Source organism: Akebia trifoliata, chromosome 15 (genome assembly GCF_017979445.1).
Source record: "Akebia trifoliata isolate Shusen 1 chromosome 15, ASM1797944v1, whole genome shotgun sequence".
NCBI classification, from domain to species: Eukaryota; Viridiplantae; Streptophyta; class Magnoliopsida; order Ranunculales; family Lardizabalaceae; genus Akebia; species Akebia trifoliata.
In genome coordinates this window covers 9,344,594-9,372,525 of record NC_141389.1, presented here as the reverse complement: position 1 = coordinate 9,372,525, position 27,932 = coordinate 9,344,594, and the positions used below count along the sequence as shown (strand labels likewise).

At 35.2% G+C, this 27,932-nt stretch overlaps 3 protein-coding genes across 4 annotated transcripts in view; 2 read left to right on the top strand and 1 right to left on the bottom strand.

Annotated features, from left to right (window-relative positions):
* The first annotated feature begins 367 nt into the window (after positions 1 to 367).
* On the top strand, positions 368 to 8,641 carry LOC147384252 (uncharacterized). Its single transcript, XM_086424901.1, has 6 exons — positions 368 to 569; positions 6,291 to 6,422; positions 6,687 to 6,851; positions 6,978 to 7,171; positions 7,634 to 7,832; positions 8,385 to 8,641. The coding sequence occupies exons 1-6, from the start codon at positions 368 to 370 to the stop codon at positions 8,639 to 8,641; spliced, it is 1,149 nt and encodes a 382-aa protein (XP_086281027.1).
* LOC147384251 (putative receptor-like protein kinase At3g47110) lies at positions 3,955 to 9,445 on the top strand. Its single transcript, XM_086426647.1, has 2 exons — positions 3,955 to 8,857; positions 8,954 to 9,445. The coding sequence occupies exons 1-2, from the start codon at positions 8,749 to 8,751 to the stop codon at positions 9,346 to 9,348; spliced, it is 504 nt and encodes a 167-aa protein (XP_086282773.1). The 5' UTR covers positions 3,955 to 8,748; the 3' UTR covers positions 9,349 to 9,445.
* A 2,149-nt stretch (positions 9,446 to 11,594) lies between these two features.
* LOC147384250 (plant/protein (DUF810)) overlaps positions 11,595 to 27,932 on the bottom strand; it is a 73,892-nt gene continuing 57,554 nt past the window's right edge. For both annotated transcript variants that reach the window (XM_086426820.1, XM_086426821.1), the window contains 7 exons: positions 26,021 to 26,105; positions 23,619 to 23,723; positions 23,425 to 23,531; positions 15,403 to 15,480; positions 15,229 to 15,324; positions 14,984 to 15,079; positions 11,595 to 12,028 (listed from right to left, as the gene is read on the bottom strand). In XM_086426820.1, the coding sequence (XP_086282946.1) occupies positions 11,855 to 12,028; positions 14,984 to 15,079; positions 15,229 to 15,324; positions 15,403 to 15,480; positions 23,425 to 23,531; positions 23,619 to 23,723; positions 26,021 to 26,105 (741 nt within the window). In that variant the 3' untranslated portion in view covers positions 11,595 to 11,854. The remainder of the gene's footprint in view (positions 12,029 to 14,983; positions 15,080 to 15,228; positions 15,325 to 15,402; positions 15,481 to 23,424; positions 23,532 to 23,618; positions 23,724 to 26,020; positions 26,106 to 27,932) is intronic.

Here is a 27,932-nt window from a genome sequence, read left to right as displayed (position 1 = left end):
AGAAGAAGATGCAACAATCCAATCAAAACCCAATCCGCAAGTGGTGGTAATCCTAGTTCTACAACCAATCATTCCCATTAGAAGGTCTACTCGAGAACGTAGACCCGCTAATATAGATGATTATGAAGTGTACTTTCAAGAAGGAGATGCTATCAAAGGCGATGTAGATGATCCTTCTACATTTAAAGAAACAATTGACTCAAATGAATCTCAATTCTGATAGGAAGCAATGAAAGAAGAATTGAGATTTATATAAAATAATGAAGTATGGGAACTAACGACACTTCTAAAAGGTCATAAGATAATAGAATGCTAATGGATTTTTAAAACTAAAAGAGATTCAGAAGGTAAAGTCGAGAGGTTTAAAATGAGGCTTGTGGCGAAGGATTTCAAGCAAAAACCAGGTATTGATTTTAGTGAGACTTATTCCCCAGTTTCTTCTAAAAATTCATTGAGAATCATCTTGGCGATAGTGGCATACTATGATTTAGATTTACATCAGATGGATGTAAAAACCGCGTTTCTGAATAGTAAACTGGAGGAAGAGATTTACATAGCACAACCTGATGGTTTTTAAAGTTGCTAAAAGAGAACATCTTGTCTATAAGTTGAAAAGGTCAATATATGGGTTGAAATAAGTATCAAGACAGTGGTACTTGAAATTTGATCAAGTGATGACTGGTTACGGATTTAAAGAAAATATCATCGACAAGTGCATATATCTAAAGATGAGTGGGAGTCGATTCATCATTCTTGTGCTTTATGTTGATGATATATTGTTGGCAAGCAATGATGTTCATCTCTTGTGTGATAAAAAGTTTTTTTTTTGTAGACAAATTTTGACATGAAAGATATGGGGGATGTTCAATATGTTCTATGGATTAAAATTCATAAAGATAGACAATCTGGGATTTTGAGTTTGTCACAGAGGACATACATTTAAAAGGTGCCCAAAAGATTTGGTATGGATAAATGTGCCCTTGGTATCTCATGGAGAAGCTCAAAATAGACCATTCTGACAGATTCGACATGTATTCAAAATTCATTGGATGTTACGAAGCAATTTGTCAAGTAGTTTGGATGAAGAATTTTATCGGTGAATTAAAGATTGTGAATTCCATTGATAGACCTATTGTTATCTATTATGAAAATAGGGCGCTACTGATTTTGCAAAGAATGAAAGAGTGATCAAAGGAAATAAGCACATCGAAGTAAAATACCTTTTAGCATGTGAAAAGGTTTGTGAAGGATTAATCGAGATTGCTAAGATAGATCCTAGCAATATGATAGCTGACCCTCTTACGACAGGACTCCCGCCAAAGATTTTCAAGGAACATGTAACTCGTATGAGAGTTATCATGTCATTTGTTCAAGTTATTTAAGTATTGAATTTATTTTATACTTGTTTTTTGATTTATTGATACTCTTGATAAATTATTTATTGCTGCTTAAAGAAATTGATTGTGACTAGTTGTTATTTATGCATTATTGTGTACACATGTTATATTTGCTTGTGAGTAGATATACTCGTAAAGTTAAAAAAAAAAAAAATGCTTGGACTAGACGTGACTTAATATCATGTTGATGAAGTCTTCATTCTGGATAGAAAAGAGATGGAATATCACATGGCTGGTTGCTAATAAGATATCAGAATGACATACGATGAGTATGAAGTTAGACACCTAGGGAATGTACATATAGACTACATTGAGGAGTGTAAATTGCCCTAATATCAAAAAGAAAGTTCACGTAAAGGTAAACTCCTAAATTTATTGATGGTACTAGTTTTGAGACCATGGAACTGTCTTAGGGCTGACAAATGAGTACTTTGTTACATCCATGATCCATCATTAGTGATATCTTTGAATGAAGGTGACAATTAAAGATTATCTGAAATGTTTTGAACAATTTTTTTTCAAAAAAGTGCACTCGATTATTTAAAAGGTAACAATCCAGAGAGGCCTCGATCGCCACTATTAAATATAAGACAGTTTCTTCCAACCACAGATCCCAAACCAATGTCCAAGGCACCAAAAAACCGCACAGTTGCTAATGGGGACGACAAATTAAGAATAATACCATCGTAGCATTTGATGAGATGGCTGACTTTGGAAAGGAACTTCCAATAGTAATGTACCAAAGTTCAACCAAGGGATTGAGAAAACTTACAAAAAAAAAAAAATTTGAGAGAAGACCTATTCCTCCTGACAATAGAGAACACATATGGAGGCAACAGAAATACCCCATTTGCTACGAACTTCATCAACTGGGAAAGCACGAGGATAAGCTTACACCCAAAAGGTTTAAACTTGGTCGGTAGAGAGCTTTCTAAATACTCCCAACATCTGTGCATAGTACCTCTTTGCCGAATCAAGTCCCAAGCCCTTTGAGAAGTAAAGTGGCTAGATTCGGTGGTCATCCATATGATCTTATCATCTCCACTGACGTGAAGATGAGAATTAAGAATTTCCTTTACTGATCAAGGCCTTATAATATATAATTTAACCCACATTATCACGACACTTATAAGATTCCCTAACTTAATTGTACCATAATTTGCAAATAATCATGTATTCCATCTATGTCAATGCCTTACATGATTCATCATATTAAAATTGGCATAATTGCATGAAATTAAATAATTTTGGAACAACTGATTACATGTGTGTTCAACTGTATAGGCTAAAGATCAGAAGCATAAAAAAGAACACATGTGACGATTTCAAGCAAAGCACTACAATCAAGAAGTCAAGAGAAGATATGGGACCCAAAATCAACAATTTCTTACTCAAGCTCACTGTGCCACGGTGGACTCCAATCATGTCGTGGTCAAGAGTTGACACGTCGTCCTAATTTTGCATGGATACGTCTTATACATAAGAGTAATCAGATTGATGACGGCTATACACTTGAGATAAGTCTAGAAACCTGATTTGCTCTATAAATAGGACCCTTGGTCTTTTATAAACCGTTCTTTTCTTCTTTAATATTGTTTAGGTCTTCTTCCCTAATTAGGTTAGGTTTTAAATTTCCTTTTATTTCAAAAATTTCAGAATTGTGAGAGAAGAGAGAGAGAGTGTAACTCAAGACTTCATCCATGAATATAAGAAGCTCTTCTTATTTTTTCTCCATTAGAGAGGTGGAGAAGCCTAAAGCCAATTTAATTTTTTCCTCTAAGTACTTTAATATTTCCATGGGTTTTGTTAAAGGTTTGTTAAGTAATTAAAATTCCATATTTTCCCTTTAGTTCCTTAGGCACTTATTAGATTTTCTTACTCATATCGTTGGGGTAGATATGTGTGGTTAAAACATATTTGACTCTACTTGGGTTTAGGAGTTGCCACCATTCAATTTTTAAAGTGTGAATAGACACTTTAAAATGCGTTTATATATATATAATATTTTTTTTTTTTGCTTGTAGTGACTTACAATCAATGCATAAGGGGTTAAATATACCTAAGAATTAGGTCAGGAGGTTCGGTTGAGGGACAAGGAATGTATTAGCCACCTTGTCCCATCCATTAAGTGATGGTTACTAAAAGATGGTCACAAGTGAAGTAGAAAATAAATTTTTGAAAATTTTGAAGTTAGAGGAGATACGAGTGTTATAGGATAAAATTGACACGTGTATATTTGGTATGTAATTGGGTTGGTTTATATTTTTATTAATAGATTCATTGGGAGTGTTTGTAAATGAAAGAGGGATTTTGTAAGGTGTTTGTAAATGAAAGAGGAATTTTGTAAGTTTTCTTGGACTTAGGGTAATTTCTTGAAATAATTGTAAATCTAAGTGAAAAGGGGAGTACTTTGGAATAATTATAAATAAAGAGTTATTTTGTAATAATTGTAAAAGAAGATATAATGAAGTGTTCGGTAATAATTATAAATGAATGAGCACCTGGAATAATTGTAAATTGTAAGTGAGGGAGTTAGTTGTAGTTTCCAAGATTCTCATTCTATAGATAAAGAGAAAACTTAGAAAATAAGTATAATTTATTCATAATTTATTCCGTAAATTTTCCTCTCTCTTAGACACTCACACTCACACACATAGGGGGGAAAGAAAGAAAAAAAAAAAAAAAGAATTAGAAAGCAGAGAAGAAAATTAGGGATCTTGGGGAAGAAGATGAAGATGAAGTACAGGCTCCACTAATGAAACTCCAAAATCTGTGAAGTTTGTTTATTGTTTTTCAATGAAATTCTAAATTTAGTTGTAATTTTCATTTAATTTCTCATTTCTCTTTCAATTTCTTGTATCTTTAATTCCCTCTTCTATTTAATTTCTTTTTCTCAATTTCACTCCATCAATAACACCTCAAATCAGATCCAATATAGATCAGAGCCGACCATCTTGCCGTATTACGAGATTGGATCTCGAATCTTCTTTCTTGCAATGTGAACGAGATCAACCAAGAACTCGTCACTGTTCCCCCAATTTATCCAAATCTGAAATTGATGAGCTATTAATGGGGGAAAAATGCTGCTTTCATTGAAAGGATCTTGGTTGTGATCAGTTTTGTTTTCCGTTTTCTTGTTCTTCTAGCATTCTTCTTAAATTCTAATTTTCTTTTTGGATTTGTTATTTTATAGATCTTTTTTCCTCTTTTGTGTTCTTGAATGTAATCTTCAAATTTTAATCTTTCTTCTCCAATTTTCTCTTTCTGATCTATTTACCTTCTAGCCTTCTTCTTAAACTTATTGTTGTTTTCCAGATCTGTAGTTTCTCTTCAATTTTCTTCTTCTTTTTGTTTTAATACTTCTTTGAGTAGCTTAATTTTGGCCTTAATTTGCATTCCTATTTTAGATCCATTTTTATTTATGTTTAAGATTTGTTTTGGCTTTTACTAATTGATCTGTTTTGGTTTTTAGGATTTGTTTTTCTTTTTTATATTTTTCAATTTCGATTTGTTTTGTTTTATTTTAGATTTGTTTTGGTTTCCGATCTTGTGTGTTTTTCTCTTGGATTTGCAATTTTGGATTTCTCCCAATTTATGATATGTTTTCGTGATTGAATCCACCTGCAAATCAGACCTCTTTAACTCTGAATCCAAACTTAGTGCCTTTTGAAACTGCCCATTCTTCACAAAACCACAAATCAAAGAATTCCAAGAAACCACATTTGGATGAGAAATTATGACAAACACTTTGTGGGCTTTCATTCTAAATAACCCCTAACTTTTGGACGGTAACTTGATAGCCTAGTTAGTATAGGTACCTATTTAATTAGAACCGAAAACCACAGTGGTGTTTCCTTTTTGATGGAATTGATTAGAGTTGGGTCTCAAATGAAACTGAACCAATAGGAATTGATTAGAGTTGAGTTTAAAATGCAATTGAACCAATAGGAATCAAAACCATTAGTTTCTATGGCATGAAGTTCTTTTAATTTTCCATATAAACTATGCATTAAAACTTAATAAAATGAGTCCAAAGAATTATAGATTGGAAAGAAGATAAATTTTGATTTTTGGAAAACTATTGACTCATATCTTTACTATAACAAGCTGTAGTTAAGTTGATAATTTTTTGAAAAAAAGAAAAAAAAAATTCTCGACATGCAAAATATTTTTTCTCATTCAATTATTGAGAACTAAGTTATATGGGTACCCATACTATATATGAGTCACAAGTCACAACAAATGGTCGATCTCGACCCTAAGAAGGAAAAGGGATGAAGGGGGCATTAAGAAAGAAAAAAATTTGAAGGATACATTAATAATTTTCCCCTACTCTTACCCCACTCAATAGGAAGTTTTTGCTAGATCTATATACCAATTGATGTTGAGAGAAATTGTTTTATTCATCGACCCAAACGGCCCGGCACACTGTTCTGTATCCCTACCGTTTGTGATTCATATGTTTAATTAATAGAATCTTAATTATGGGTGTGATCATATGCATGTGTGGATCACGTTGATTTGACTATCATTCCAAACTCATTAATTTCCTTTCAAAACAAAACCATATCTTCTATAGCATGTTTTTCGTGGAACACTTTTTGGGACAGCTAACCAACGAGTTTTCTGCAGACTCAGGATGACATACAAAAGCGCGTTAATTTATCACGACTCCTCATCGCACTTGATCAAAAACACCTTGATTTATCACGACTCCTCACTTATTTCCAATGTATGCATTTTTCAGCGCACTCACTCTTTTGTCTATAAATATAAGTCACCATGCAATTGCAAACCCACAAGAAACCTTACAATTTTTAATAATGATGATGAGTGCATTTAGTTTCTTTTTTCTGTATCCCATCATTTTCTCACCCATTGGTTTACCAATAGGATCTGGCATCATCCTTAAAGGGAATGAAACCGATCGACTTGCTTTGATTGCATTCAAGGATCTTATATCTGACGATCCTGAGGGAGTTATGACCTCTTGGAACTATTCTCTCCATTTTTGTGAATGGCAAGGTATTACATGTAGTCGTCGACATCAAAGGGTGTTAATATTGAAACTCAATTCCCAAAGGTTAGTAGGATCCCTAACTCGGTATATTGGGAACCTTTCTTTCCTAAGGTCCATAAATCTTGAAAACAACAGCTTCCAAGGCGAAATACCCCAAGAAGTTGGCCATTTGTTCAGGTTACAAGAATTCAATATGAGCAATAATTCTTTTGTTGGCAAAATACCAATCAATGTGTCCCATTGCTCTGACCTCAGAATCCTTCGTTTAGGCAAAAACCAGTTTGTTGGGAATATACCCATTGAGTTTGGCTCTCTATCCAAGCTCATTGTATTGTCTCTGTCTGAGAACAATCTAACCGGTTGGATTCCAGCTTCCTTTGCTAATCTTTCATCTATTAAGATTCTTTCTCTATCATTTAATAGTATAGAAGGAGGTATTCCAATTTCCCTTTGCCAACTAAAAAATCTAGAGTTTCTTTCACTTGGTTCAAATATTTTGTCTGGTGTGTTTCCTCCCTGTCTCTACAATATCTCTTCTTTAGAAATTATTTCTATAACAGATAACCAGCTAATTGGGAGTCTTCCACTTGAGATAGGCCTCAATCTTCCGAATATCCGTATTTTTCTTATTGCAGGAAATCTTTTTTTCGGATCCATTCCTATATCATTGTTCAATGCTTCAAGACTCGAGATGCTTGATATCGGTGGTAACAATTTTGCTGGAAATGTCCCTCTTGAGGTTGGAAACCTAAAGGTAGTTCGATATCTACTTTTAGGTGTCAATCATCTTGGAAGTGGAAAAGTTGATGATTTGAAATTCCTCAATTCATAGACCAACTGCTCCAATCTAGAGTGGTTGGAATTCGATTTCAATAATTTTGGAGGTAAGCTACCTAACTCTATAGCCAATCTATCAACCCAACTCATTCAACTATATCTAGGAACAAATCAAATATTCGGAATCATTCCATCTGAAATTGAGAATCTCATTAACTTAATTGGATTGGATATGTCTGCTAACTTTCTCGATGGTAGTATTCCCAAGGAAATTGGGAAACTTCAGAAGCTGCAAGTATTAAATTTAAGAGCAAATAGATTTTCAGGATATATTCCTAATTCTTTAGGCAACATCACTCAAATATCTTCTCTCTATTTATCGCATAATTCCTTAGTAGGAAATATCATTTCAAATTTTGAGAATTCTAATTTCTTACAGATTTTGGATCTTTCTAAAAATAATCTTAATGGAACTATACCCAAATGGGTCATTGGTTCATCCTCACAATTACATTACCTTAATTTAGCTCATAATTCATTTACTGGGTCAATACCTTTGGAAGTGGGTAACATGAAAAATCTTGCAGAACTAAATATTTCTGGGAACAATATGTCTGGAGAAATTCCTAGCACACTTGGTAGTTGTTAGAGCTTGGAACACCTTTACTTGCAAGGTAATTTCTTTCAAAGACCCATTCCATCATCTTTTAGCGCTTTGAAGGCTATTCAAGATGTAGCTCTTTCACGAAATAACTTATCTGGAAAAATTCCTAAAGATCTTGACAACCTTCCCTACTTGACAAAATTGAATCTGTCCATAAATGATCTTGAGGGTGAGGTACCGATAAAGGGAGTCTTTCAAAATACAAGTGCATTTACTCTCTTTGGAAATAGTAAACTTTGTGGGGGCGTACCAAACCTTCAATTACCAACATGCCTCATTCAGAAATCTAAGCAAAGACAAATCTCTCTTGCTTTCAAGGTAACAATTGGTGCAATTATATTTACAATTGTGGCTGCATCTCTTCTTGTTCTATATTGGAGGAGAAAGCCAAGAATGAAACCTTCTTTAAATAATTTCTTGCGTGATTGGTATGAAAGGGTTTCTTAAAATGAACTCCATAAAGCAACAGAGGGATTTTCTTCAGCAAACTTAATTGGAATTGGAAATTTTGGCTCTGTGTATAAAGGAGCTCTTCATCAAGATGAAAAACTTATTGCAGTGAAGGTATTCAACCTTAATGTACGAGGAGGTTCAAGGAGTTTTATGAACGAGTGTAAAGCTTTAAGAAATGTCCGACATCGAAATTTGCTAAAGATCATAACTGCATGCTCAAGTGTTGACATTAGCGGTAATGATTTCAAAACTCTTGTTTTTGAGTTCATGAGTAATGGGAGCCTTGAAGACTTGTTGCACCCAAGTGAAAACAGGAGGCATTCGAACTAAGCATAACGATTGACATTGCTTCTGCATTGGATTATCTTCATAATCATGGCCAAACACCAATTATTCATTGTGATCTAAAGCCAAGCAATATTCTTCTTGACGATGACATGACAGCCCACGTGGGTGACTTTGGTTTGGTAAAGATTCTTTCTCTGAGCAGCGAAATTGAAAGCAATCCAGTACTTATTCAAGGTTCGGTTGGGTATATTCCTCCAGGTATTTATCAATCCTTTTAAGTTCATCTAGTAATTTAATTGGTCCAATAACATGTTAATTTTTAAAAAATTTGATTAAACAATGCATGAATTGCAGAGTATGGCATGGGTGCCGAGATCTCTAAGCAAGGAGATGTATATAGCTATGGAATACTTGTGTTGGAGATGTTCACGGGAAAGAGGCCGACAGATGAAATTTTTATGGATGGTCTAAGCCTTCATGAGTTTTCAAAAATGGCATTGACTGGGCAAGTGATGGAAGTAGTGGATCCACGTTTACTTTCAGAAGATCATAATCAAGTTACCAATGATTTTGAAATTCATCAAAGATACAATGCAACAGATAAAATGCAAGAATGCTTGATTTCCATATTTAAAATTGGAGTTCTCTGTTCTACACAGTCATTGGGTGACCGAATGGAAATTAAAGATGTTCTCACAGAGTTGCATATGATTAAGAAAATGTTTCATGAAGGCATAATCCACTCATAGATTTATGTTCAATTATCCTTATCTTTTTTATTATTATTATTGTTATTTTGTACTTCTTTAGAATTATTTGGGCAAATCAAGACATTTTACTTTTTCATACTGCCAAGTGTCTTTATACGAGCAAGATCCAAAAGTTTCACTTATGAATCCGTGGTTGTCACATAAAATCCAACCAAATCTTGATCTTCCTTCATGGGTAGTCCTTCACAATTTAGTTTATTAAAATCCAAATAAGGGGGTTTCCATCTGTAAGGAACTTTAGTAATTTATTTTTCGCTGATCGAAATTTCCAATCTTTCTGCAACTTCCATGATTTACTGATTTTTAACCCCAATTAATCATTTTCCAAAAAAGACAATTTCGTCTGATATTTTACTATCTTTTTTTGTAGAAATTTTTTTCTCAAAAATCCCACTGTTTTGTTTTTTCCACATATGCCAAACAGTCGAAGACACCAAAGGTTAAAAACAAAGAAGCAAGATTTTCATGAGATTTAGATTAAATTCCAATCTTATTCAACTCTTCCATTAGAAATTCAACCCCGAACAACTGTGAGATTTCCAAATCCAACTAGAATAAGATGACTTAAAAAATAAGTGTTCAACAAATTCACATTCTGACCGAGAGAGATAGTAACAAAAATCCAAATGAAACAACTTGAGGAGCAATTTCATTAGATTATCCAATTGTAAGTTTATTTTGCAAAGCTAACCAAGCACAACACGCACGCTTGTTAAATCTAAATTTGTGCCAAATAAACATAGGACAATCCAATGAAGGAAAACCTGTCACGAGATTTCTCAACTGCTGAAGAGTTTAAATTGCTTCCAAATTGAAACACCATTCTCTGTCCAAACACTTCCGCCAGCTGTTTATCCAACAACCAAGGATCAGTCCAAAATTTAGCGACGCTCCCATTGTCGATTAAATTTCAAATTTTAATTTTTTCTGCTAAATGAGCAAATGATGTATTAATAGAAGAATTACAAGTGCTTTGCCCTTAATTTACTACTATGACAATTGGAAGATCCAACCTATCTCCCTAAATTTTTTTTTTTACATTGATAGTAAAATTCATCTCTCACCAAGCATGTTGCACTTCCCAAGTAATTAGTTTTTATTCGATGAAGTCCTGTTTCCAAACGCCAAGGAATCGTTCCTCCACGTAAAGCATTTACCAATAGCATAGAACATGTTTCAATTAGCAGACTGGTATCTCTTAAATTCAAAGTATCAAGCGCTGCTGAAAGCGCTCAAAATTCTGCTCAATTATTTGAGTCCAATCCGAACCACCAACACCCAGCTTGAATGAAGGATCCACTGCACTACCTGGGTTGCCTAGAGAGCTATATTAAGTTTAATCCGATTGATTGAAGGAGGCATTCATTTGATTTGAATCAACTTTCTTATCCAAGTGTGGCGAACCGGAACTTGCAAAGAATGAAGAATATCCTTCTCAATAGCACTAGAAGAATGCTTAAAGTTATGCACACATTGAAGTTCAACTAAGCATTTGGAAATAGACGGAACCACCGATTGAATATAAGCCAGTTTCTTCCAAGTGACAGATCCCAAACCAATGTCCAAGGCACCAAGAAACCACACAGTTGCTTATTGGGACGACAGTAACGTACTAAAGTTCAGCCAAAGGGATTGAACAAATTCACAATAACAAAAAAAAGTGAGAGAGGGCCTCTTCCCCTTGACAACAGAGAGCACGTGTGGAGGCAAAAGAAATACCCCATTTGCCAAATCAAGTCCCAAGCACTTCGAGAAGTAAAGTGCCTAGATTCCGTGGTCATCCAGATGATCTTATCATCTCCACTGACGTGAAGATGAGAATTAAGAATTTCCTTCACAGATCAGGGCCTTATAATCTATAATTTATCCCACATTATCTCGGCACTTTTAAGATTCCCTAACTGAATTGTACAATAATTTGCGAATAATCATGTATTCCATCTATGTCAATGGCTTACATGATTCATCAAATTAAAATCGACATAATTGCATGAAATATAATAATTTCGGAACAACTAATCACGTGTGTGTTCAACTGTACAGGCTAAAGATCAGAAGCATAAAAAAGAACACATGTGAAGATACTCTAGCACTTACTAATGTAGAATCGGGAGGTTTGATCTCTGTCGAATGAGAACTTTCTTGATTTTTTCCTATTTTTTTTTGTGATCTAATCTATGTAGGCACAAAACAAATAATTATAACAACAATCTAAAGCTACAAAATGCACAAAGACAATTTTACCCATTAAATTTATTTTAATTCTGAAGGAGAGGGTATCTTTGGAAAATGAACAATGTTTACACATTACGATACCATATAGGCATTTCGGAAAATGGAACCTGTTTCCCATATCTAAATTAAGAGGCTTTGAATAATATAGATTACAGATAATAAAAAAATGAATCAATTCTTAAACTGTTACAAATTACATTCAACTAATTTCAGACATTTTGCAACAAACACAGTTTTTTTCGCGGTGAGGCTATGCAGTGGATCTGGGTATTTTATATTGTTTCTTGAGAAACTGAGAGGCTTCTGAATCACTTCGGTGGCATAAAATTCTCAATAGAGTTTGAGTGTCGGCGCCCAGTTTGCTTCTGCTACCTTGCACTTCTAAACCACTTGCAGATTTCAAGTCATCAATTAACACTCGAGTCTGCGAAAAAGGAAAAAAAATAATATTAAAATTAAAATAACAATAAAAAATATTGGAGTCAACCACAGAAATCCTATTTTGCCGTTCAATTATATCTCGAGTCATCATCATCAACTACAAGTCTAACCAAGGAAAAGATGGTGAAGAATAATAACTTATATAAACCAAGGAGCCATTTTTTGATTTCTGGTGGGGATATTGTGGGATCTATTATTAGGGGCAAGGATATTTGCACCCACTTCAAACACATTTGGGGTGGGATGTATAGAGGTAAAAGTAGGAGCAGAGAGCAGAAATGGTGGGTGCAAATATAGCCCAGCCATTTTAATAGCCCTAATACCACATCTTGATTGATAGTCAGATTCAGTAAAAAAACAAAGCGTAGCAATTTTTCCAAGCTTGAAAACTTGACTCGAATGTCCATAAAGTTGAATCAACTTGATGACTAGCGAGTTGAATCAGGAAATCCAATAAAGTTCTTAATATTATAACACTTCTATCAATTTAAAATCTCAATCACATTTCTTTGCAGTATTCTAAAAAAGAACATTAAATAGAACACAACACAGTCGAGTTATCTGACTAGGTCAATTTCCAAGTTCATGAGTATGTACAAAGATGATAGATTCACCTCAAAATTCTATGAAGTCAAGTCGACTTGTCGGAGTTTTAAAATGATTCGTCACATTTCTATGACCTGTTGTATATTTTACATGGAACAAAAATAATGGACCAAGAAAGCTCCACTCATTTTAAATCACCAACTGAAATAGTCAGGACAAATCAGTACACCATCTTCATGGCAAAAATACAAGGGGGTCCCAGGAATATCAATCAAAACAGGAAATGGAAGTTCTCCGCACTTTTTCTTTATAAATTGTTTCCTTCACATAGTTAGCTGTGGTTGTTATTAGTAATTACAATTGCTAATTAGAGTCTGCAATAACTGATCAGCATGGCCACTGATGAACCAATAAGGAAGTGCAACAATAGATCACATTCGTCTGTAGATCCTAACTACCATAATGGTAATTCGTGAAGTACCAGACATTTTCAACGACCATCCAAAAGAAGGTGACAGCTCAGAAGTTGGGATGGTTTGCTTGCCAAAGAAGCATCGGTGCTTGGGATTAGAAGGTTGGCGAAGAGGAGAATAGCATTTGGAGGATGGTTATTGTGGTATGATTCAGAGTGGAAAATAAGAGCTTGGGAGCATAGTCACCAAAGTCTTCGACTTATTGAAAAAGTTGAGATTAAATCTTGACTTTTTCCATCACTGATTTAATCATGACCTTTCTAATGATAGGCGACTTTTACAAACTTCATCATTAAATCACGAATAATGTGAAATAATGAGGATGCAAATGAGAATGACATTGATCTGATGTTCTGATTTGTTAATGAATCCTAATTCGGACAAATGATTGTGGTCTTTTTAATATCTTGAACAGTATAAACCTTGAATATGCTGTGAATCTGTGATTACTTCTTGTGGATGCATAAATAATATCAACATGTGAATTCTAGATTTATCATTCTAGTTTATTATGGAACTTGATGATATAATATGGAAACAGCTGCTAGCAGGTACGATTACATAGCCCTAACCTAGCTCGATTTTCCCCCGACTTTTTTCTGATATTTCCCGATTTTCCCCTTGCCGACTTAGTCCCAACTATGGTTGGGAGAGTAAGCAATCTAGATAACTTCATGGGTGTAGGTTATGGAAGGGGAATCTTAAACACTTACCTGCTCTTTGTAGAAAATTTTGGTGCAGAGTTGGGGCCAGAAGTCATGTTCAGTTTTGGGAGGACATTTGGTGTGGGGATTCTTTGATGATCAGCTTTTCCAAATTGTTTGCAATATCCCAAAATAAAGGTATGCTGATTGTATCATTCCTCGTTGGGACTTCGGGTATAGAAGAGGTTTCAATGTCTAGGAAGTGGAGGTGGTTGCATTGTTGATGACACATATTGGCAATGTTTCGTTAAGGATGGGTGTGGAGGATGAAAGATCTTGAGTTGGAAGTCAAGATGGTGTGCTATCAATCAAGTCATTCTATATTTTTTTGTGCAATTGTGCATCTCTGTTTGTGGTGGTGTCCATTTGGGGCCTGAGGATTTCGTCAGAAGTGGTGTTCCTTATATGGTGTGTAGTGTTAAGGAAAATTCTTACGATGGACCAAATTATTAAGAAATTTTTCGGGGGCCAAATATTTGCCTTGTGTATGGTCAATGAGGAGTTGGCTGATCACACTCTTATTCACTGTTCCAATGCGCATTAGGTCTTGGAGTAATTCCTCAATTTGTTCAGTATTGTGTGTTGTCTGCCCCAGTCAGTGCAATCCTTGTTTATGTCCTGGGCTGGGTGGGTGTCTCCTTCAAGGACTCCAAGAGATTGGTCAGCAGCACAACTCCCTTTCCAGTATGTACGTGTTATGGAAGGAGCGTAATAAAAGATCCCTTGAAGGGAAGTTTGAGTCTTTGCAAGACTTGATTATGTCAATTTTAAGTATTTCGTTCTCGAAGATATTTTTTTTAGATGGGATCGGGTCTGCGGTTTAGCGTCAGCATAGTGTGTCTTGAGTCGGTTCTACTATTTTTGAATCTTTAGCTGGTCATCACAACTGCTTTCTAATAATAAAAAAATTGCTTACCAAAAATTGAGAAGACCTTGGTTTTTTCACTGAACAGTCCTGGTTTATCTCCTAACTAATGAGACGAGGTCTTAAACCTTAGTTCAGATGACAGAAAGGCCTGATCAAATGTGTTGAGAAATTCTCATATATAATTGGCTAGTGTTGAAATTAAACATACTTCTTGATGTTCAACACTAGAATCAAGGCAATCGATGGGGAGGCACCACATCACTAAAACTTCCTCTAAGACAAGCCTGTCAGCTGGGTTTCAGTTATGTTCAACTATCTAAGAAGAAAAGGGCAGCGCAAGGACTAACCTCACATCCATGCAACTTTATTATATGCCTGACACGCGACACTTGGTTTTCAACAACCCCTCGGGGAAGCCCGTCTCCACCAGATATGAAGAATTCCTGCAGCACAAACAGAACAATGTGAAGACTTTTGTTATCATTTTTCTTAAATTTGCATACACAATGAGAATAATGAGAAGCACTGAATTTAGTTCTGTAAAGTTTGGCAGAAATATCCTCAATAGTACACAACAGAACTGTGAACGCACCTTCAAGATTTCTAGATCTTCCTCTAATAATTTAGCATCGTTTGGGACGAAGTGACGGGATGGACCTCCATCTAATATCACCCTAAGTAAACCCTCCTGGCAAAGCATACAAACTGGCATCAAATTGAAAATTCTAACTTGGAAACTTAAAACAAGTAGGGTAACAACACAAACCAGTGATGATTGAAGGAGGCCTGTCACGATGCGATCTCTAAGTGGCTCGACAATGACATCACATAATTGATTTAGTACCTGAAGCAATTGATAACAAATGCCCAGAGTGTTAAATAAAAATATTTAAAAGGACACATTACACTAAAAAATCTTGGCAGCTACATGAACGATTTTTTCTCCCATCTCCAACATTCAATTCCTTGAGTGGGAAAGGCCACCCTTTCTATTGTAAGCAAATATTTTGATCAGGTGACCAGGTTTATTGATCTTGCCAACATACTCCATACCATGGTTTATAATGCTATCAGACAATGTATTAAATTTTAATTTGGGTATATATTTTTTTCATCTTGGAGATGGAAATATTTCGAATAATAAGGAAATTTATGCAGTTTTCATTGAAATGATGCAAAAGTAGAGGAACTGATGGAAATATTGAGAATTTTTTTTATTGAAACATAACCACACACTTATAAATCATACAATACAATAAACAAACATACGTAGTGTGGAAATAATAAAAAAAAAAGTCAACAATGTTCCACTATATGGACACGGAAGAATTGACAGCCTGAAATTTGAAAACAACACTATACTATATGGAAATGAGAATAAAAGTGACACATCAAGTACACACATCATAATATGTAAAACACTTCCTTAACAATCAAACTATTAGTACTGTCATGCATTATAAGATTTATTATTATTTTTAAATATGTATGAATAAATTACTAATATATCTAACCAAGAAGAAAATGAACAATTGTATGTGTGTACTTGGATGGGCAATACTAATATACTTAGAGAAGAATTATGGAAAAGTAATTGTCAAGTCTCATAATGAGAGCTTGACAAATATATATATTAATAAAATAGTGAATGGACATAAACACCCTTACATATAAATAATAGAAAGTAAAAATAAATAAAAATATTAAACATAAACATTATTTTCAATACTACCCCTCAAGCTGGGGCAAATATATCAACTAAGCCCAGTTTGACAAGATGAGAATTAGTCACAGAAGGACCAACAGACTTCGTAAACATATCGGCAAGTTGATCTGAAGAAGTCACAAAGATTGTTTGAAGAGCATCAAATCGAACTTTCTACCTGAGAATGTGAATATTAACCTCTATATACTTGGTCTTTTCATAGAGAACTGAGCCAGAGGCAAGCATGATGGCAGGCTTGTTATTACAAAATAAAGTGGAAGAATCAGAGACAGGAAATCCTAGTTCCGTACGTAAATATCTAAGCTAAATAAGCTCACAAATGCCAAGGGCTATAGCCCGATACTCAACTTTAGCAGAAGAATGAGAAACTACACTTTATTTCTTAATTTTCCATGAGATCAAGTTACTACCATGGAAAGTACATAAACCAGGGTAGATCTCCTATCTGTAAGAGAACCAGCATAATTAACATCAGTGAAACAAAATAACTGTGGCTAAGCAGTAGACGAGTAGAAAAGCCCAATACTAGGACGAGACACAAGTAGCGCAGAGTATGCATGAACTAACTGACTACACTAACCACAAAGGTCAAATCCGATCTAATGTTAGTCAGATAAATCAGACGACCTACGAGTCTTTGATAAGAAGAAATATTCGATAAAATATCACCGGATTCAACATGAAGACGATGATTCTGATTCATAGGAGAGAAAGCAAGATGACAACCAAGCATCCCAGTGTCCTAAAGAAAATTCATTGTGTATTTGCGCTGAGATAGCAAGATACCACAGCGAAAACTAGCCACTTTTATCCCCAAGTACTTAAGGGGGCTCAAGTCCTTAACCTCAAAAGCACGACCCAATAACATCTTTACTTTGTCAATTCACTGTGCATGATATCTAGTCACAATATTATCATCCACATACACAAACAAAAATGGTGCAACAACCATCAACTCCTCGACAAACAAAGTAAGTATTATCTGAGTGGCATCTGAAAAACTCTATAGATAAAATAACCTCAAAGAAACGTTAAAACCAGGCTAGCAGGAACTACTTCAGACCATATAGAGATTTGAGGAGACGATAGACCTTCCACGAATACTCCCCATGAAAACGAAATCCAGGAGAGGGGTCCATGTAAATAACCTCAGTCAAATCACCATTCAAAAAGGCATTCTTCATATTGAGTTGGTAAAGAGGCCACGAATGACATGCAGTTAAAGAAATAAGAAGGCGAACAGTGGAGAGTTTTTCTACAGGAGCAAATGTAGCACTTAAAATCTTCCCCTGGAGTCTACGTAAAGCCCTTAGCAACAAGATGTAACTTATGCCGATCAACAATGCCATCCGCGAGATATTTAACAGTGAAAACCTATTTACAACTAAAAGTCCGCTCCCCAAAGGGTAAGGGAACAAGCTCCCAGGTGTGATTTTTCTGCAAAGCATCCATCTCAACAATCATGGCTCCATTTCAATTAGGATCTCGCAACACCTTTGATACAAACCGAGGAACCTCGAATAGAATCAGTGGCGGCAAGGTAGGCTTGATATTAGAAAGAGAATCCTTGATAGGAAACAAATTGGGTAATAGGATGATCAGTAACACGCTGCCACTTACCATTATGAAGCGCAATAGGCAAGTGAGAGTCAAAAATATAAACAATATGAGGAAGAGTAGAAGAGGGTATACTTGAGTCAAAGGAAGGGGTTGGCAAGATTAGAGAGGGGCGAGGACGACGAAAGTAAACCTTAAGCGACTGTGAAGATGAAGATGGAGAGAAAACCGAAGATGGTAGCACTATAGGAGAAGAATCCTATAAAGAAGATGTAGCATGAAAGTAAGGAACATTTTCAAAGAAGGTGACATCCAAATAATGAATTACACGATAAGAAATGGGATCATAATAGCGATACCCCTTTGACATAGACGAACAACCCAAGAAAATACACCAAATGGTTTTGTTATCTAATTTCGTGCGATGAGGGGTCATGTCCTGAACAAAACAAATGCATCCAAAGACTCTAGAGAATGACATCAGGTAGAAGAACATGAAAAGGCATTTGTCCCCAGTAAGGTGCTACTTGAGACATGGTTAAGAAGAAAAACCACAATGAGGACTATCATATTCCAGTATAACTTGGGAACATATATCCCTCGAAGAAGACAACAGACAATGCTCATGAGGTGTCGATTCTTACATTCGGTCACCCCATTATATTCAGGAATGTAGGGATAAGTCAACTGATGAAGCATACCATGCTCATGAAGATGGGATCGAATCCCATAAAAATATATCCTCCCCTCTTCATCAAACCTAAGAGATTTAACAATGATGTTTTATTGAGTCTAAATCATTTTAATAAAATTAACAAAAATAGGAAGCACCTCAGAACGTGAATGCATCAAATAAACACAAGTACAACGAGAATAGTCGTCAATAAATGTAATATAATATCTATGACCATTAAAAGCAGTAACAAGGGAAAGCCTCCACACATCAGAAGGAACTAAATCAAATATTTCATTAAACCAATGCATACGAGGAATAAAAGAATTAGATGTGTATGTAAAAAGCTCACACACAGAGCACTGAAACTTGTGGTCACTACAAGAAGTTTTTAAAGCAGGAAATAAAGGACATAAGTGTTGAAAATTAGCATATCCTAAGCGAGCATGCCATAAATCAAAAGTCAGAAGAAAAAGTATTGACTCTCAGAGAGTAGAAGTATAGAAGTCGAAACATCAATAGGGTGAGATCCAAATAGGTATAGCCCATTCCTTTCATACCCCTTGCCAAAAATCCTCCTCAAAGTTAGGTCCTAAAAAATACAGTAAGTAGGAAAAAAAAGTTACAAAGCAATTTTAAGATTTGGTAATGCTAGTCACAAACAAAAAGTTAAGAGATAGGTTAGGAACATGAAGAACAGATTCAAGAGAAAAGTTAGAAGATAAGGGGATGGTACCCTTTCTATGAATAGGAATAAGGAACTGATCAGCAAAACCAGCTTATGGGTAGCAAGAAAAATAGAATAAGTAAAATGACTAGACTCACTAGTCATGTGATCAGAGGCACCAGAATCAATTACCCAAGTCAGGAGCAGAACTAGATTGAGTGACATGAAATGCAGATGTAACTGGGGAAGTAGTAATTGAGGGCACAGTCGAAGATGAGTGAGTATAAGCATTGATTTGATCCCGTACAATAGCAGCAATCTGAGTCTGAAGTTGTTGCAAATCAATAGTGCCAAGGAAAACAGGATAGAGGTTACTTTTGGGATCCGCAACAACAATAGGAGAGAGATTGTCCCAAAGAAGGGGAGGTAGAAGATCGCAATAGCACGGGGATGATTCTACAACAACAACACGGGGAGTAAACTATCCCAAAGAAGGGGTGGCAAAAGATCGCAACAAATGGGGATAAAACTGAAAGCAGTGGGCTTTCTCATGGCCAATCTTCCTACAATGACTGCAAGTAAAATCGTTCCCTTTACCACGACCTCGACTCCCAGATCCTTGAGTGCGAGAGTTAGAAAAACTCAAATTGGCTACTAGAGTCATCTAATCTATAGCTGGAGCAAAGATGATGCTAGGGGCTTAAGTCTGGGAAGGAACTACAGGGTAACGACACTCAACACTATCAATGGTTGCAAATATCTAAAATAAAGAAGGTAAAGGACTAATGTTAAGGATCTAAATCCGAAGTGTCTCAAACTCAAGACGTAACCCATAAGAAACTGGTATATCTGATGTCGAGCAATCCTCGTAACCATATACCCGGCTAGCTCTACAAATAGCTTAGCCATAGAATTATAGTGAGAGAGCTTCCAACGGGACTAAAGAAATCCAAAATAATCAACGATGCTAACTCCCTTGGGGTAGCCTGGGCAATGTCTCAATAAAGCTCATAGATCCTCGATTTATTCCTATCATGTGTGTATGTTTGAATGAGGGCTGATCACAAAGAGGAGTCTCATGATACATGAATATGGTGTAGATACGTTGCTCCATAGAGTTAAAAAGCCATCCAAAAATGATGTAGTTGGGGGTGACTTATTAATGGTGCCCAAAAGCCATCCAGATTTCCCTCTACTATGCAAATAAAGTTGAACAGACCGAGATCAAGACTGAAAATTTTGACCATCTACTAGGGCATTGGTGATGCGTTGGGCTGAGAAATTTGCTCCAAGAATGGTGTTGGAGTCATCAATCTCTTGATATGATGCCATTGCTTACTACGAACAAGGAAGAAACTTTGGTTTGAAGGGAGATCTCTTATAATCTCAACCAAATAAGGAATAAACCACGAGGTACCAAATACACAACCAAAAAACAGCAGCACAAGTGGCCATCAAAAATTGATTCTAAGCCACAAACACAGCCAACCAGCAATGTTTTGCTGTCGGAGGCCTCCAAATCTAGCTTGTTGTTGTTGCCGGTCCCCAAAGAAGACAGTGGTGCTGTCGCAGGTCCCCCAAACAAAACCAGACTTGAGTCGCAGACCACCAAACCTGGTTGTGGTGCTGTCGTAGGCCCCAAGCAGTGTTGTGGTGTTCTCGTAGGCCTCCAAACCTAGCATGATGTTGTCGTAGGTCCTCTAGGGAGGTTGTGGTGCTGTTGCAGGCTGCCAAGCAGTCCCTATTGCTGTTACAGAACACAAAAATAGCAACCGCAGGCAACTAGATCCCTCCTATTGTTGTCACTGATCCCAAAAGCAGCCCATTTCCAAGTTGCAGGCATCAAAGAGCACTCTTGTGCAGATGCAGGCAGAAAACCACCACCCCTTGTTGCTGTCGCAAATCTCCAAGCAGTCCAGCAAGGGTTAAAAAACCCTAGCGAAAAGTAAAATCATAGCGCAGAAACTTTATCGTAGCATATGATCACAGGCACTATCCTTATCACAACACAAGATTAAGGGATCATGAATCAGACAGGGAAAAAAAAAAAACCCCCAAAGGGGAGATCTCCTAACGACCCTCTTGCTAGGTTATGAGATCTTCGAGATCTGGTTGATTAACGAGAGAAGTAGGGGAAGGAGGAGAAAAGAAGAAAAAAATTCAAGGTTCCAATAATCAAGAAGAAAAAACATGGAGTTGGGGACGATGGGTCCTCTAGGGCTCTGATACCAAGAAGAATTATGGAAAAGTAATTGTCAAGTCTCATAATGAGAGCTTGGAAGATATATATGTATATATTAAAAAATTAGTGAATGGACATAAACGCCCTTACATAGAAATAATAGAAGATAAAAACATAAAAACATTAAACATAAACATTATTTCCAATACTTAAAATACATCAAAATAGATGATATGGATACCTAACTGATTCTAATTCATTTGTATTAATTTTTTTGGTAGTAATTACTATTAATCAACTTAGAAGTTTTGTTGTTGTTATAAATTTTATCAATATTGAATTTTCAAATAAAAATATTTCAAAAGAAGTTTAATGTTGGTCGAAATATTTCCACCGAAATAATTATCACGGTCAAAATTCATTATTCATTGAAATATTTTGTAAGATGAATAGTAATTGCCACCGAAATAAATACAGAAAAGAAGAGTATTCATGAAATAAACATTAATGATCACATAAAATATGTGCGAAAAGAAACCGTCAGTTGCTGTTGTCTTGGACCTTATGGAAATGGAAATATTTGAGTATGTCGTGGAAATACGTAGAAATTAATATTATGCTATTAGGAAAACTTATTCAAAACTTTACCATTTGTAAAAGGTAAAAACTAAAAATAAAAAAAATCTGAAAGATTACCTATGTCCTTATCTTGCCTCGCTATTAAGTATTAAGATTTGTTTCCATTGCTTTTTGAACCACTAGTTTGAGCCTTTTTATGAAGAAATGTATGATTCAAGCCATCTGAAAATCTTAATAAACATTCATGATTCACCTTGGACATATTAACATTCTTCTCTTGCCTATTGACCTTTAACAACCCATGTGTCCTTTCATTTGTCCATGCCCCGATCAAAAAAAAAAAACTTCCAATATTGCTTTTGTTTTTCCCTGAAAATTTTACCTAAACTAAGCATTCTGATTTTGTTCAAATTAGGTTTTTCTTTTTTTTTTTTTTTTTAAATCATCATGTAGGCATTATCCCCTATATTAGGCTCTGCAATATAAATATTATCTTTCAATTCAACTCTATCGCGAGCGATATCTTCAGTCAGGGGTGTGGATTCATTTTTTAAATTCCGGAGGCCTTTTTAGAGCCATCAGTCTGCACAAAGTGCACTTTCTTACTGTTGTCATTATGAGTTGTACATGCACAAATGGTAGGGACACTGATGTAGCGAAAGCGTGTGAATCAATAAATTCGATAGGTTGTGTTCAATGGAACACAAAAAATCAATTTAAATCAATAGATTCAATTGATAAACAAGCAATAGCTTGAAAGAAAAAAAAAATCATAAAAGCTAAAAAATAATTAAAAGAGAAAAAATAATTAAATTGATTATTGATTAATTGATCATTAATTTTCGGATTTGGAGCTCCTTATATAGATAATTCCATCATAACAATTTAGAATCCTACTAATATACTAAAAATTAACATTCCTAACATGTCTATAAAATAATACTAACTGTCTAATCCTATTAGAACTTAAATTGGAGACTTCTAAGCACTTCTAATTATAATCTAAATAATAAAAACGAATTTAAAACAAATTAGAAACTAACAAGGAATTGTACTCCTAACAAAACTATGAAATAGAAATCCTACTAGAAGTAAAATAGAAATAAAACCTAATAGAATTATAAAACTACTTAAAGTTGTAGATGTCCTACATCAGACACGAATAGAAGGGTCTCTATGTTGAAATTATTGGAGGTTTTCATATGGGAATCTTAAGGCACTTAGACATCTGGCGCTCAGGCTGTATGGGAGGCAATATCAGTCGGGGCCCATCAACATATATGGGATAAAGCCTTTATAAGACATGGGCACAAAGTTCCCCTAATATAAGCCTGCTGTTCTTTTTATCAAACAGCATTGATGGTACTGTCATGAGATTAGAGCTTTCACAGGAACAAATCTTACCATATCAAGCGGGTCAATTAGTGTTTCCAACCTTGATTGCGAAACACTTGGTTTGTACAAGCTGTCTATGAAAGCCTCTCTTAAATCCCAAAATATAATCTTGGTTCCTACAAAAATCACAAACTAGATTGATGAGTAAGTCTCAAATTTTGTTCTCATAGAACCAAGTATAAAAACTGCCCAACAAAGCTTACCAGTGAACTCACAAATCTTGTCAATAGCCGCATTTATATCTTTTCTGCTCCCATCAAAGGTGTCTGTTTGGACAAAACTTCTTGACTTCTCATCCATTGACCTCCCTACACATGAATAGTCAAACAATATCAAGCATTAAACGAATGTTACACCCAATGGAATGCACAACAGTAACCATGCTTATAAAATTAATTACAGTTCAGAGAAACAAAGCACATAGTTTAAAGTTAAAATAGTAGGCATAAAATGATAGTTAAGATCATCTGACCCCTTGACTTTTGACTTAATTTATCTCCTTGGTAGGGTCACATTATGACGAGTCCTACCTCACTCTACATGGGTTACTGTGTGCCAGTATGTCATTAGTAGACAACCCTAATGATCTATGGGAGGGTACCTTTTATTTCCTCAATTCTATAAGCACGAAACTAAATATCGTCATACTAAAAAATTTAGACCTCCTTTCCAGGTTCTGGTTTTGATTGAGACTGAATGAAATATTGAATTTCCAAAAAAATGTTTTGGATTGCCTCGGAATGTTTAAGTTAAGACCATCTCAGTTTTTCTCCTGAACAAAATATTTCCTCAAATAAAATTTTAAACCTTGATAAAAAGCAGTACACAGGTGGAGCGTCCATAAAACATATTTCTGGTATAAAAATTTTCTCAATGAAAATTTTCTTTTTCTAAAATAAGGTTAAGAGTGCACTAGTCATTTTAACACTTTGGCATTTATGAAGCTTGCAATTTCTTAAGAAGTTCTTCAAGTATGCATCTATGGCTTTGATACATTATGCTTGAATCGCAACTACTTAATTAATAAGAACTATTTGTACGTAACGCACAACATGTTAATATCAGTATACGACATGCCTAATGCATAACAGATCTGCAAGTTATTCAATTAAAGCAATAACTAATTTCATTCAAATGTTTTACCCAGTTATTTTGTTTTTATTTAATTTTTTTTCTAGGATTTGGCTAGGCAAGAACTTCCAGCCCAAAGGACACCAGAGAGGGATGTCATAGACTTTCATTCCTAATTTCCTAATAGAGACTCATTGTTTTACAGACATAGTTTAACAAATGGATCTCTTTGTTGGTGAGAGTTACATGTGAAGAAAAATATTGTTGCAAAAAAAAAATATATATATTTTAGAAATCCTTCTTCAACATCAACATCCTCAAAATCTTATTCCAAAGATTGGGGTTTACTAAAATAGATCTTATTCTTCCAATTCTTCTTCTATATGAATATATGACCAACTATTAGGGGTTTTATATGCATATCCTCCACCAAGAAGTTATTATTGACAAAAGATCAATTCAACTGGATGAACATAATAATATGATGCATATAATTTTTCTTGGATAATATCTTTTGCTTCTATCTACAGAATGCAATTGACCAGCTAGTTCCATTCCATTGGGTTACTATTATGAGAGAGAAGACACCTAAGTTGTTCCTATTTAATATCTCTTCTACCCAGGTTTCGACAAGGTTTAACATGTCAGTGTTGGACCAAGTTTCAGTCTCCAAAGGATACGAGAGGTAGAAACTTGGGAAAATTATAAGGAACATGTGGAAAACCTAAAATGATGTTGTTTGAGGTAGTAAAAAAGACTTAAAACAACGGACCTTGATGGCAATAGGATTCATGTCAGATAGTACCCTAATTGATAGACCATAATAGAATGTTCAACGAATACTCATAAGACATGATGTTTTTTAACTAAGTACATAGATTTATGTCAATAAAATCATAGAACAACATCACAATGAATTGGATAGTACTATATTGCATTTTACTTTTTAAAATCGCTGTTTAGTACTTTTGGTGGCCCTTGTGAAAGGCTTCAAAAGTTAGAAATGTACAGGTATGCATATCATAACCCACAGCATATCCATCTTTCATAGGTTATTAGTATATATTGTTAAGTTACATGCATAGTTTTATATGACTGTCTTGTGCCAGGATTTTAGAGGTCAGCATACTGGAAACCCGTGTAAGGCTCACAAAGCCCATGGATAAATAAATTGGGTCCAAACCCATACAAAAGATGCTCAAATCCCTTGGTCACTTGTCCAACTAATCATAGATACAAATCATCGTAGTACATGTTTGAAGGCTCCTAGTCCACAAAAAAAAATAAAAAATGGAGAGAAGTTATAGAACCTCTCATCTCTCTTATAAGACACCTACATCATATTAGGTTCATTTACAAGGTACATGGACCTTGTAAATGTTGTACTCTACATGCTTATGTGTTGTCATAAATGTTTGAATCAAACTTCGCCTCTCAAATACATAGCGTTAACCTAAACAATAAAATATATTTTTTAAGCAGCACATGTCATGTTAAAATTTTCAAGGAGAATATGATAAGTATAGAGATGTACTGATGCTAAAATTTTCACGAGGCCCTTTCCTTGCCCAACGCTCCCGAATGCTGTCTTCCAAATTGTTCAGCTGACTAATTGCATACTGTTAACAGCACAAAATTCTATATCAGAAACATCAAGGACTAATTGCATGTCCATTGCCCATAATATCTATAAAAGTATAAAAGAATTGTAAAGATTATTATTCAGCGAAGAAATGCAAAAAGTTAGAATAGATGATTCATTTACAAAGGTTTATCTCAAGCTTTCTAGGATAACCTGTACTTGATAATTTTCATTATTACATCAGTATAAAATATTAGCAGTTACAGAACTCTAAATTTTCTCTCGACAATTGAACTCCTAGTTTACAAAGTTCAAGGTTGATTAGAAGCACTGAACCCAAGACAATCGCATAAAGAAATTATGATGACATCATTGCAATGGATGGGTAATGGCCATTTATTAATGTGTAGGTTTTGGTGCCAATATACAACTGACAGAAATGGATATTGGAATTACATCAATTTTTTCCTCAACAACATATATATTTGCATATTGGATAATAATCTTTTCTCAAAAGAAATTTTGTTCTACTTCCCGAAGCTCTCCAACGAAATGCAAAAAATAACAGAGCAAAAAAAAAAACATTTCTTGACATTAAAAGTGTATAAGAATGCAAATCATTAGGGTAGGAGCCTTTATAAAAACACGAGGTTACATTTTTATTCATTAGAGAATGAATAGAGAATTTACAGGTTTCTCTTGAGCCCCCAGTGGTTGAATGTGTGTGGTGTGAAGCCATTAGTGTGTTCATATCCATCTTCTTCTAATATCTTCTTCATCCATCTTCATTTCTCTATTTGTGATCAATAAAACAGCAACCAACACCAGCTGAACTGCCTCCCTAACTGCAGCCCTAAACCTAGACCATTACTGAAACACATATCTCCCAAGAAACCTTCTAAATTAAGCTCATCTGTTGCTCCCCAACTGAAGCACCAAAGCCGGTCCCAACCGAATCCCGTGAAAAACATATTCGCCTCGCTTAAATGCTAAAATGTAACCCTACTTGCTGCCCCTGCTGTGATACTAAAACAGACCATCGATCTACCCTTCAACTCACCTAAACCTATCCCAAAGCCACTTAACTACCTAGTACCAACTGTACCTCCTCCAAAACGTAATACATCACCCAAGCTAAACCCTAACCCTACCATTTGTTGCTACATCCCCATCATAACCTAAGCTAACCATTAAACACTCCCTTCTATAACCCAACCTACTATTCAGTCATTCAACAACCCAAATCCACACATCTAAACCCCAGCTTCAACTTGTTTCTTTATTTCTTTTGATTTAAAGTTGCTGGAAATTCTGCCTAGATATTTGAACAAGGTTATAACATCATATACATCATTAATCTTCCAACAATTACAACCTTTTGAGCTTAAATTTGTTATTGAAATCCTTGAAGGGGTCAATATTTCACATTTGGCTTGTGATTGAAACCATAAACTAGTGGTCTCAAACTTCCATTGGTAACCCCCGATCATTAATTGAGGTTTGGCACCGTAGGATTTTGACTAGCCTTGAATTAACTTTTTAATCATTTTCTAGACTTTATATTCTGATTTATGGTGGATTCAGTGTTAGTTTATAATTCGCGTTGCCCGCGGTAATTTAACTTGATCCATCATTCTAGGGTTAGTCAGCACCGTCCTGCATCAATATTCATGTCTTCAAACTAGGCTATTGTGTGGTGTAGGTGTGGGAGCCAACGGCCATTAATTTTCATTCTATTATCAAATCATCATGTGATGCAAAAGACAATTGTGTGAACCCAGTGCAATACCAATTATATCTATAAAAGTTGCAGTCATGTCCCACTAAAAGAAGAAAAAAGGACGGGAATGTCCATGCAAGAAGA